At 41.3% G+C, this 12,611-nt stretch overlaps 1 protein-coding gene across 8 annotated transcripts in view; it reads left to right on the top strand.

The window, feature by feature from the left end:
* The window catches only part of Ncoa6 (nuclear receptor coactivator 6), an 83,564-nt gene that overhangs the window by 49,916 nt on the left and 21,037 nt on the right, over positions 1-12,611 (top strand). For all 8 annotated transcript variants that reach the window (XM_048349045.1, XM_048349043.1, XM_048349042.1 and 5 more), the window contains 2 exons: positions 1,020-1,141; positions 4,447-7,446. In XM_048349045.1, the coding sequence (XP_048205002.1) occupies positions 1,020-1,141; positions 4,447-7,446 (3,122 nt within the window). The remainder of the gene's footprint in view (positions 1-1,019; positions 1,142-4,446; positions 7,447-12,611) is intronic.

The raw sequence follows: 12,611 nt of genomic DNA, 5'->3' as shown, positions 1-12,611 counted from the left end.
TAGGCCCTGAGTTCAATCCCCAGGACTGGCACGTGCATGCACACATGTGCACACACATGCATACACACTTACACAAATTCACTTATGGTGCCTTATAAAACTACCCAGCATATAATGAGACTCTAAAAGTGCCCTGACTATAATCAGGGGAGAGGGAAACTAGAGATAGCAAAGAAGGATGAAGCTAGAAATGAGATTACAAACTAAATGAAGGATATGAACATGTTGGTTCTTTCGATATGTGGATATCAGTGGATGTTTCATTTCTTCCCCACTTAAGTTTAAACTACATACGAAAATGAAGACATCACAAAGCCAATGGTTATGTCTGCAAGTATTCATTCTGCAGCAGAATTAACTTTGTTGTGTTCGCCTCTGTTCTCTGAATGCCATTTTCATCAGCCCATTCATAACCTGCTGTAGGGTGTTATGGATTATTGGATCTTGGTTGAATTTAATAGTTTTGCCGCTTATATTATGGTCCTTTAAAACACTGATAGTCCCAAACCATGACTAGGTTAAATAAACATTGTAAGCAGGGTGTTGGTGGCAATCCTAGCTACTCAGTAGGCTGAGATCCTTAGATCTCAGTTCCAAGCCAGCCGGAGCAGGAAAGTCTCTGAGATTTTTATCTCCAATTAACCACCAAAAACTGAAGTGGAGCTATAGTTCAAAGTGAGGGAGCTCTAGCCTTGAGCAAAAGAGCTCATGGACAGTGACCAGGCCCAGGGTTCATGCCCATAACAACAACAACAACAACAACAAACACATGTAAACATTGCATCAGGAATTGGGGATACACTTAGATATAGTTCAATTAGATTAAGAGAATTTTGCCATTTAATGAAATTGCCAGGTTTTTTATGTTAATATGAATAGTTTATACAGCCTAAGGATATGTAAGTAATAATAGGGATGATAAAGCAAACATTATAATTCTTTAGAAATAGGGGAAAGGTTGAGCAGCTTTCATGTATTTCTTATACAACCTATTATCAAATTTGTTATTTATTTTTCAGCACCCCAGATAATCGCCCAGCTGGTCTGGAAGATGCTGATCAGCAACCATTGCCTGGAGAACAAGGAATTAATTTAGACAATACAGGCCCTAAACTGCCAGAGTTTTCAAACCGGCCACCAGGTAATAAAATTTTAGCTAAAGATTATGTATTTATTTCATGTGCACAACATTACAAGGCTACTTTCTCTGTGAGGAAACAATATTTTGTCTGTTAACTAGTCTACTTTAGCAACTTAATAGGCCCAGTATTTGGAACTTTTGTCTTGAATATAAGTAACTGTTACAAAGGTAACTTCTAAAGGCTTTTAACCATGTGTGTGCTTGTACACACATTTACACACATTCTGTTCAAGTTAGAGTCATTATTTTAAGTCCTCATTAAAAATAGGCTGAAATTGTTGTCAGTGTTAAGGTTCTAGTTTGCATCAGAATGAAATAAGATTAAATGGAGAAATGTTTTCACTCTAATCCTGCTTACCTGCCTTTCCTGCAGTCTGTCTCCTGAGGCTTTCTCAAAGCAGAGAACTACCAGGGATTTAAAACAAGATGGTCTTTTTTTTTTAAATAAAAGTTTTGTTATTAATCTCAAACCATAAACTACTTAAAAAGAATAATAAAAGACACATCCATGTACCCCCTACTAGCTTCATAATTTATTGGGAATAGTGTTCTTATTGTTGAGGACCCCTTCTCTAATTATAAAATATTTTCCTTTCAATGTTGGTAAATTATCTTGAAGAGGAAAAAGCCTCTAAAATTCATTTCAACTCACCTATTATATACCTGGTTATTCTTGTCCTAAACAATGGCTTATCACTTTATTTCTTCATGACATAGTCAAAGATATAATCAAAGCCCTTCATACTTAGCCACTCTCCCCTGTGTCTTCATTCTTCCCTATTTTGTTTCTTCCTCACTAGGGATTTCATCTTCTTTGTGACCATAAATAAAGGTAGTATTTTAGGGATAAACTTTAATCTACCCTTAGTTTATACATTTTTAAAGTAAATTTTAAGAAATCCATCATATCAATACTTGGTGACATTTATTATGAATTGCTTAGCATAGCACACTTCCCACCAGTGAGCACAATTGGGGCTGGGAGGTCTCCAGTCTTTGATGAATATGTCCAGAAGGCATTGTGAGCAGGAAGGTATTTTCCTTCCTCAGACACATCTGAACTCTTGTATGAATTCCAGAAGTGTCTTTATATATATATATTTGTTGCCTGTTTTCTGCAGGAGGTTTGCAGGCTAAATTTGGCCTGTGATAGGTTTGGATTTGCCATGCAATTTCTTAAAGATACAAATGTAAATGCAGTTTAGAATCGGCCTCTACTTTTCAGTTTGAAAGAGTCCATATGACTCTTGCTATCCTATACAAGCCTACTTTTATTTACTACTTGCCTGATGCCTAAAATTGTTATAAATTTGAATCCTCTGCTAATAAATGTGTTTTTTTATTGTGTTATGAGCACTGTGTGTGTCCTGGCTTTCCCTCTCATCGTTCTGTCACATGAACCTCATCTATATTCTTATTACTAATGTCCTTTGTATAACTGCCTCTAGCTTCTGGACTCATTATGGCAGTCATGCCTTGAGCTGTTTTGAGTATCAGCTATATTGTCTGTGCCTCTTGGCATTTACTATGCTATCTAGTAAGCTGGTTTTAAAGATGAGAAGAAAGTCATTAGTTTTGTACCTGACATGAACAAACTTTTGCAGAAATTATTATTTTCTTAATGTATGAATCCTACAGTAGATGTACAAAATAAAAATACACTGTAAAAATGCCTTATATTACTGGCTTTATAAAGGTCAAGAAGTTAACTTGAGCTTCAAACAAAAAAAGTTTTTAAGAAAGATCTCCAAAACTAGATTTCGCTCATTGTACTCATTGGTATCATGGACATGGTTGGATAGAAAAATTCGCTAGCTACTGAGTACAGAGTCTGACCCAGAGCTTTTGGTAGCTATTTTATAAAACTCTTAAGCCTATAAAAATAATAAAATAAAATAAAACTGTCAAAAAAATCTTAAGCCAGCATTTCTTCCAACTGCCAGAGCCAGCCATTCACATGTGGGCACCTTCTGAAGACCTTCTGAATGTATTTGTCATGCAACCATGGGATAATCGGATTTGTGGAATTGGATTCCAGATATTTACTCAATTTTTCCCCACTGAGTCATTTTCATAATTGGTTTATGTTGAGTGTCTTCCTATCCTTTCTGCTGATCATGTAAGGCTTTTGTGTTCTAAAATGTCAAGTAAAATTCTCACTGACGAGGGAATCATTTGAAATGTTGCTTTCTGCATGTCTGGACAGCATTGCCCCCCAAAGTCCTTTTCCCCAAATTATTTTTTATTCCACGGGGCTATGCTTCTGACTTATTTATTTTCTAAATGTGACTTCATTAAGAATATTTTCCAAATAGAAGTTTACTTTAAGAAAGTGAATAGAAAGTAATATGGATAAAAACTTGAGTACCCTGATTTTCAGCATATTGCCAGCCCCTGTTGCTCCCTTTATTTATTAAACTGATACAAACCAAGGGGCTATGTAATTCTTACAGTTTACTTCAAAGAATTGAACCCAAAGCTTGCAGCATAGTGTATGGAGCCAATGGATTGGAATCATTTTAAAAATCCTCTTAAGGAACTGAATCCAAGAATTTTATATTTTACTTCTGTTGAAGGAATAAAAAAGGCCATCTTCAGTGCTGATGTTTTCAACAAAAACCAAGGCTTAGGGCTGGGAATATGGCCTAGTGGCAAAGTGCTCGCCTTGATTCCTCAGCACCACATATATAGAAAAAGCCAGAAGTGGCGCTGTGGCCCAAGTGGTAGAGTGCTAGCCTTGAGCAAAAAGAAGCCAGGGACAGTTCTCAGGACCTGAGTTCAAGACCCAGGACTGGCAAAACAAAAAACAAAAAAAAAAGAAAAACCAAGGCTTAAAAGAAGCTAATCCTTTGCTACCAAAAAAAAAAAAAAAAAAAAAAAAAAAAAAAAAAAAAAGCAGATTTTACTTAAATGCTTTACTTCATTCACATGTACAGCAAAGTGCTGATTATATCTACATGAGACCTGAATGCTTGGTGGCCAGCTACTTGCTAATCATGCTTGGCTGGTAGTCTCCACCATTTGCCGTGCATAGCACAGAGTACCTATAAGAATTTTAGGATGGTATTGCATCATTCAGACTCTGAACACTGAGAGACTCCAGGTTCTTAATGCTTTATTTTTTTTGTTTTTTAAACAGCATGCCTCTTTGCTCATGTCAGATAACGAGGTGCCTGTCCCAGGAGTGGGCATACCTGAGCTGGTTGTACACGATTTGCCACCTGAGTATATATATATATACTCTAAAGGTAGCAAAGTTTTCTTGAGCAAATCTAACTTCCCTGATTTTGGGGGGCTTGTTTTAGGTTATCCTACTCAGCCAGTTGAACAGAGGCCACTTCAGCAGATGCCTCCTCAACTCATGCAGCATGTGGCACCCCCACCACAGCAACCACAGCAGCAGCCACAGCCACCACTGCCTTCGCAGCAGCCACCGCCGCCACCACCACCACCTCCTAGTCAGTCACAATCTCAGCAGCAGCAGCAACAGCAGCAGCAACAGCAACAAATGATGATGATGCTTATGATGCAGCAAGACCCTAAATCCATTAGGCTTCCAGTCTCTCAAAATGTCCATCCCCCAAGGGGCCCTCTGAACACAGACTCTCAGAGAATGCCCATGCAGCAGAGTGGCAATGTGCCTGTCATGGTCAGTTTGCAAGGACCTGCCTCTGTGCCACCATCACCTGATAAACAGAGAATGCCAATGCCTGTGAATACTCCTTTGGGAAGTAATTCAAGGAAAATGGTATACCAAGAAAACCCACAGAATCCTTCTAGTTCACCACTGGGAGAGATACCCTCACTTCCTGAAGCAGGTGGCAGTGAAGTACCATCTGTCTCAGGAGGCCCAAACAACATGCCTTCCCATTTAGTAGTTTCTCAGAATCAGTTAATGATGACCGGGCCCAAACCTGGACCATCACCCCTTTCAGCAACTCAAGGTGCAACTCCTCAGCAGCCCCCTGTAAATTCCTTGCCCAGCTCCCATGGCCACCACTTTCCAAATGTGGCTGCTCCAACCCAGACAGCAAGGCCTAAAACACCAAACAGAGCCAGCCCAAGACCATATTATCCTCAGACACCCAACAACCGCCCTCCCAGCACAGAACCTTCAGAAATCAGTCTGTCCCCTGAAAGACTCAATGCCTCCATAGCAGGACTCTTCCCTCCACAGATTAATATTCCTTTACCTCCTAGGCCAAATTTAAACAGGGGTTTTGATCAACAGGGCCTAAATCCAACAACTCTGAAGGCTATTGGGCAAGCGCCTTCAAATCTTACCATAAATAATCCTTCCAATTTTGCTACTCCACAAACTCACAAAGTGGATTCTGTGGTGGTGAATTCTGGAAAGCAGTCTAATTCTGGAGCAACAAAAAGGGCAAGTCCAAGTAACAGTCGGAGGTCTAGTCCTGGGTCTAGTAGGAAAACTACCCCAAGTCCTGGGAGGCAAAATTCAAAAGCTCCTAAACTTTCTCTGGCCTCTCAAACAAGCACAGCCCTATTACAGAATGTGGAGTTGCCAAGAAATGTATTGGTCAACCCTACCCCTCTGGCCAATCCCCCCATACCTGGGAGTTTTCCTAACAATAATGGGCTGAATTCTCAGAATCCCTCCATGCCTGTGGCTGCAGTAGGGGCTGTTCTTGATGATAACAAGGAGAGCTTGAATGTACCTCAGGACAGTGATTGCCAGAATTACCAGGGTAGGAAGGAGCAGGTAAATGTCGAGCTAAAAGCAGTCCCTGCCCAAGAACTTAAAATGGTCATCTCTGAAGATCAATCCAAAAAGGATGGACAACCTTCAGATCCTAACAAACTTCCCAGTGTTGAAGAAAACAAAACTTTGATGTCTCCTGCTATGAGGGAAGCTCCAACATCATTAAGCCAACTTCTTGACAACTCTGGAGCTCCTAATGTGACTATTAAACCCCCGGGGCTTACAGATTTAGAAGTAACACCTCCAGGAACCGCAGGGGAGGACCTCAAGAAAGCATCTGTCATTCCCACACTGCAGGACCCATCTTCTAAAGAATCCTCTAATTCCCTGAACTTACCTCACAGTCATGAGCCGTGTTCAACCATTGTGCATCCAGAATTGAACGAGGTCAGTTCTAATGTTGCACCAAGCATCCCTCCAGTTATGTCAAGACCTGTTTGCTCTTCCTCCATCTCCACTCCCTTGCCCCCAAATCAAATAACTGTCTTTGTCACTTCCAATCCCATAACCACTTCAGCTAACACATCAGCAGCCTTGCCAACACACTTGCAGTCTGCATTGATGTCAACAGTGGTCACAATGCCCAGTGTGGGTAACAAGGTTATGGTTTCCGAAGGACAGTCAGCTGCCCAGTCTAATGCCCGGCCTCAGTTCATTACACCTGTCTTTATCAATTCATCTTCAATAATTCAGGTTATGAAAGGATCACAGCCAAGCACAATTCCTGCAGCTCCACTGACTACCAACTCTGGCCTGATGCCTCCGTCTGTCACAGTTGTTGGCCCTTTACACATACCTCAGAACATAAAATTTTCTTCAGCTCCTGTACCACCTAATGTCCCCTCCAGTAGTCCTGCTTCAAACATCCAGACAAGTCGACCCTTGGTCCTTAACTCTCGAGCCACTCCCGTTCAGCTTCCTTCCCCACCTTGTACATCTTCTCCTGTTGTTGCTCCTCATCCCCCTGTCCAACAAGTGAAAGAATTAAATCCAGATGAGGCTAGTCCTCAGGTGAACACCTCAGCAGATCAGAGCACTCTGCCGCCTTCACAACCAACCACAATGGTTTCTCCCCTTTTGACCAATAGTCCAGGCTCCTCTGTCAACCGGCGAAGCCCAGTCTCATCTAGTAAGGGCAAAGGAAAAGTGGACAAAATTGGCCAGATTTTGCTGACCAAAGCTTGTAAGAAAGTCACAGGTTCTCTTGAGAAAGGAGAAGAGCAATATGGTGCAGATGGAGAGACCGAAGGCCAAGGACCAGAGACCACTACTCCTGGGCTCTTGGGAACTGAACAGTGCTCAACAGAGTTGGACAGTAAAACCCCAACACCCCCAGCACCCACTCTGCTAAAAATGACTTCTAGCCCCATGGGCCCAGGTTCCACCTCAGCTGGACCCATCTTACCTGGCGGTGCTCTTCCCACCAGTGTACGCTCAATAGTAACTACTCTGGTACCCTCTGAGCTCATCACTCCAGCGCCATCCACAAAAAACAATCATGGTGGCATAGCATCTGAACCTCTTGCAGGTGGCCTAGTGGAGGAGAAGGTGGGATCCCATCCAGAGCTTCTACCCAGCATAGGTATGTACTTGGTCTTAGCATCATCTGCTCATGTTGGAGTGTTTTGCTGACTTGTCTGTCCCACAAAGAGAAAGCATGATTCATTTCTACTTGGAGAAAGGGATGGCATGAGTAGTAGTTCTACTCATTAAAAGTAAATTAGAAGCCAGGCGCCTGTGGCTCAAACCTGTACTCAGGAGGCTGAATCTGAGGAATCTTGGTTCAAAGCCAGCCTGGGCAGGAAAGCCCATGAGGTTCTTATCTCCAGTTAACCTCAAAAAAAATGGAAGTGGAGCTGTGGCTCAAGTGGTAAAGCACTAGCCTTGAAAAAGCTCAGGGATAGCACCTAGGCCCAGAGATCAAGCACCAGGACTGGCCAAAAAAAGTAAATTACAGAGCTGGAGACATGGCTCAAATGATAAAGCATCCACCTAGTAAGTGAAAGGCCCTGGATTAAATCCCCAGTACTGCTCAAATAAAATATTAGAAAATATGCTTTTGGATCCCATGTTAATTTTACATTCATTAACATGGTTTTCAACTTCTGAAATAATGATGGCATTTCATTTAAATGCATGTAAAAGTTTCTCAGTTTACTAAGAAGCATTTTCTTTCTTAATGTAATAGATTATATCTGTTACAAACAGTAAAATATATGTAATGTCTCAACTACAAACCTTTCACATGACAGGGTCTCTAACATGAATTATTTTGATATCATGAAGCAAAAAAAGTTTAAGAACCTCACAGTTGAAACAATCCAACACTGAAAAACTCTAATGACCAAAGACATTCTCTTTTAGTTTAGGCAAAACAAGAACAATTCATGATTACAGAGAGAATGTCCTAGCTGTGGGTATGATGAGACAGGCCAACTTTCCAGACCAAAAGGCACTCACGGCTAAGGATGTAACGAACTCTGAACCAAGCTAGCAACGTTTGGCTGGTTCCTTGACAACAGTGGTTACCTACTCTTAGCTGAGTGGCCCAAGGACAAAGAAAACATAGGGCAGGAAACATTCTTTACCTTTTCTCTACTTACCACGCATTCATCATGGACTGCCCTCCCCCCTCGTTAATGCTTTGCTAAGCCATGAGGAAGGCAGTTCAGTTCCAGTTCAGAGCTGTTACTTCCCTTATGCAAAGCTGCCACACGGATGAGCTAGAAGGAAGCATTTTCACATACATTATCTCACGTCATCTTCATGTCAATCATGTGGACCGTTATGCAGTCTTGCACTGTGCTATGGGTGAGAAGTTCAGTATTTAGTCTGTACTGCAAGCATGTGTCCTAACAGTACCCCTCAAGTGTGAATAGCTGCTTCTTAATTGCCACTTACCATGATAAAGGCTTGTTTTCAGTTGTCTCAGAGCAGACTCTCATTTCTTCTCTCCAGTTCTCTGTTCTTCAGGAACGGTTCCCTTTCTGGCTGGGCTATTATTACTAGAGAAGAGTTTTCCAGAAAATCAGGTTTTATAAAAATAGACCTGGAAGAACTAGAGTGGCTAAAAGTCAGATAGGTTTGGTATTATCTGTGATTCAAAATTTATACTTTGGGTCCATAATGTTCATCTGAAATATGAATTTGGGATCATACATAGTACAAGATAAATATTTTTACTTGCATTAGGTAAGGCATGCCAGCAGTGTTACTTGTCTACACCAAAATTTGGTCTCCTCCTTTGTAAAATGAGAACAATAGTTACAAGATTTCACATTGTAAAAACATACTTAGCACATGGTCCTAGGATATAGCAGTTTGACCAGAAAACAGTTTGTAAATAAGTTATTACCAGTTTCTTTCTGATATAGTTGCTTTCTAAATTGATCAGTTCCATTCATGAATGTCTAGTTCAGATTATTTTCTACTCACTCACTGTCAAGGTGGGATTACAGCATAGGTGTCCCTACAGCTCCCTTTCTTCCTATGCCTACTTCTCTTGCCTTCTTGCTCCTATGGGGTTTAAGTGGTGCAGAAGTTCCATGTCCCTTGAGGCCAATCATTCTCACATTGCCCAGGCTCACACTGGATCTCTTTCACTGTCCCAGACCTCTCTTATTAATGCAATTAAAATACTTTGAGTGATAGGCTATCAACAGGAGGAAAACGTAACTGGGCACTGATAGCTCACACCTGTAATCCTAGCTACTCAGGAGATTGAGATCTGAGGATCGAGTTTCTAAGTCAGAGCAAAAAGTCTGCTGTAGACCCACTCTTCAATTAACCAGCAAAAAGGCCATGCTTGAGATGCTGCTCAAGTGGTAGAGCATCAGCTATGAGCAAGAAAGTTGAGCAAGCCAGGCCCCAGTGACTCACATCAGTCATCCTAACTAATCAGGAGGCTGAGATCTGAGGATCTCAGTTCAAAGCCAGCCCAGGCAGGAAAATTCATGAGACTCTTATCTCCAATTAGCCACCAGAAAACTGGAAGTGGTGCTGTGGCCCAAAGTGGTAGAGCACTACCCTTGAACAAAAGAGCTCAGGGACAGAGCCTAGGCCCTGAGTTCAAGCCCCATGAATAACCAAAAAATGCTGAGCAAGAGTGTATGAGGCTCTGAGTTCGAGTCCCAGTATACACACACACACACACACACACACACACACACACACACACACACAGAAAGAACATACACTTCAGGGTATGATCAGAGTAAATTTTAGTCTCACTGGTTACCATTTGCAATCAGGTAAGTTCCTGGTCTTTATACCTATAAAATAGAGATTACAATTCCTACCTCCCAGAATTTTCACAAGGATTCAGTGAGAGCATTTAACATCAAGTAGCATGAGCATTTAACATCCTCATGCAGAGCTCTGGGAAAGGCTAATTCCTTTCTCTCTGTCACTTTACCTCATATAATGCTGGGAGGGATAAGAGTTTGTGGCCCTTAGGAGACACAGACATGGTGGGAGCTGTTTCCCATTGGAATTCGGTTGTTGGAGGTAACCATAAGAATTGAGAAGAAACTGCTATGACCTAAATATAGCCTCTGATACTAAACATTTCCATATCTATATCCTTTCAAGAACTTTTCCTCCAATACTAAGAATAGTGATGAAGTGACTAGAAAATGTTTTATTATTTGGATCATATGTAATACAAGGGATACGAACCAGTAATTAGAAAAAGTTCTCTTTAGTTAAGGACACCCACTTGCTCATAGTGATTTTTTTCTATTGTTTTTTCAAGTAACTTCTTTGCTTTTACCTTGAAAATTTAAAGAAACCAGTATGAAGTTAAAACAAGAAGTTAAGGTGTAGTTTTTTTTTTGGTTTTTTTTTTTTTGGCCAGTCCTGGGCCTTGGACTCAGGGCCTGAGCACTGTCCCTGGCTTCCTTTTTGCTCAAGGCTAGCACTCTGCCACTTGAGCCACAGCGCCACTTCTGGCCGTTTTCTGTATATGTGGTGCTGGGGAATCCAACCCAGGGCCTCATGTATATGAGGCAAGCTCTCTTGCCACTAGGCCATATCCCCAGCCCCTTAAGGTGTAGTTTTAAGTGTTATCACAGAAGCTTCCAAAATAAATTCTTGATACAAATGTGTTGACTGCTTTTAAGCAGAGAGGAATGTACAAAATTCTATAGGAGGATAAAACTTAGTGTTGTAAAGTTTCCTGAGGATTTTAGAATAAAGTGTCAAGATGACAAGATGTACCCTTGAGTGTGACATGTCTGAGCCTTTAATTTTTGCTGTATAATCCAGGAAGGTTCTGTTTTAGAACACATTGTTACTCTATTCCCTGAGGACCTAAGTTCTTTCTGTCCTTCAAAGACTAATTCTGAGGTTGATCCCTTTAGCATGCCATTAGACTTCTCAATCTAGAATTGGTATATATTTTTTTCTCCCCCAATGCTGGGAGGCTTGAACTTAGGGCCTGGGCACCGTCCCTGAGCTTCTTTTGCTCAAGGCTAGTGTTCTACCACTTGAACCACAGCGTCACTTCCAGTTTTTCTGTGTATGTGGTACTAAGGAATCAAACCCAGGGCTTCATGCATATTAGGCAAGCACTCTACCACTAAGCCCCATTCCCAGCCCCTAGAATCTTTTGATTTGGACTTCCATGGCACTTAGTAGGTTTTGCATTTCCTTCATGTCACATTACTGGTATATTCCAATCAATATACCACATGTGCTTTTCTTTCTTTCCCTCGCTCCTTTCTTCCCTCCCTCCTTTCTTTCTTTGTTGAGACCAGAACTTGGTACATGATGCCTTGCTCATTGGCTGACACTCTACCAACTAAGCCATGCCTCCAACTCCACACATGTTCATCTTAAGCTTAATATTAAGCTGAAGCTGGGCACTGGTTGCTCACACCTGTGATCTTTGCTACACAGGAGCCTGAGATCTGAGGATCACAGTTCAAAGCCTGCTCAGGCAGAAAAGTCCATGAGACTCTTACCTCCAGTTAACCACCAGAAAACCAGAAGTGGCGCTATGGCTCAAAGTGGTAGAGCACTAGCCTTGAGCGAAAGAGCTCCGGGACAAGTGCCCAGGCCCCGAGTTTAAATCTCATGACTGACCAAAAAAAAATTTAATCTGAGTTTCTGATTTCAAGAAAATGTAATTTGTTTTTCTAAGGGTACATAGTGCAGTCTTGCATTGTAAGTATCAAGGCAAATAGTAACAGATTTATTTATTCACTCTGCTATAGAAACAATACAAAATTATTTGCTTTTTGGTTCTGATTTAGTTTTAGGAGGGGTAAAAACGGATTTTGAAAATGCTCAAGTTAATGGTATAATCAGTCATTCCTCTTAAAATGGCTTGGGTTTCATGTTTTGCAGTTTGTTGTTTGTTTGTTTGTTTGGGGGGTAGTCCTGGGGCTTGAATTCAGGGGCTAGGTGCTGTCTCTGAGATTTTGTGATCAAGACTAACACTCTGGTTCTAGCTTTTTGGTGGTTAATTGGAGATGAAAATCTCATAGACTTTCCTTCCTGGGTTTACTTCCAAGTAAGATCATCAGAGCTCAGCCTCCTGAGTATCTAGGATTACAGTCATGAGCCACTAGTGCCCGGCTTGCTTTGGAGTTTTTAAATAGTTGTCAGGCTTGGTGTAATGGTACATTCCAGTAATCACAGTTGACGCAGGAGGGTTGCACGGCTGGCTACAACATCAAACTCTGGCTTCAAACTCTAGTACCTACAAAGAAAAACAAAACCAAAAAACAGCAGCAATAATAACAC

This window comes from Perognathus longimembris, chromosome 6 (assembly GCF_023159225.1).
Source record: "Perognathus longimembris pacificus isolate PPM17 chromosome 6, ASM2315922v1, whole genome shotgun sequence".
NCBI classification, from domain to species: domain Eukaryota; kingdom Metazoa; phylum Chordata; class Mammalia; order Rodentia; family Heteromyidae; genus Perognathus; species Perognathus longimembris.
Note: the sequence above shows the minus strand (reverse complement) of the source record. Positions and strands in the feature narration are given on the sequence as shown.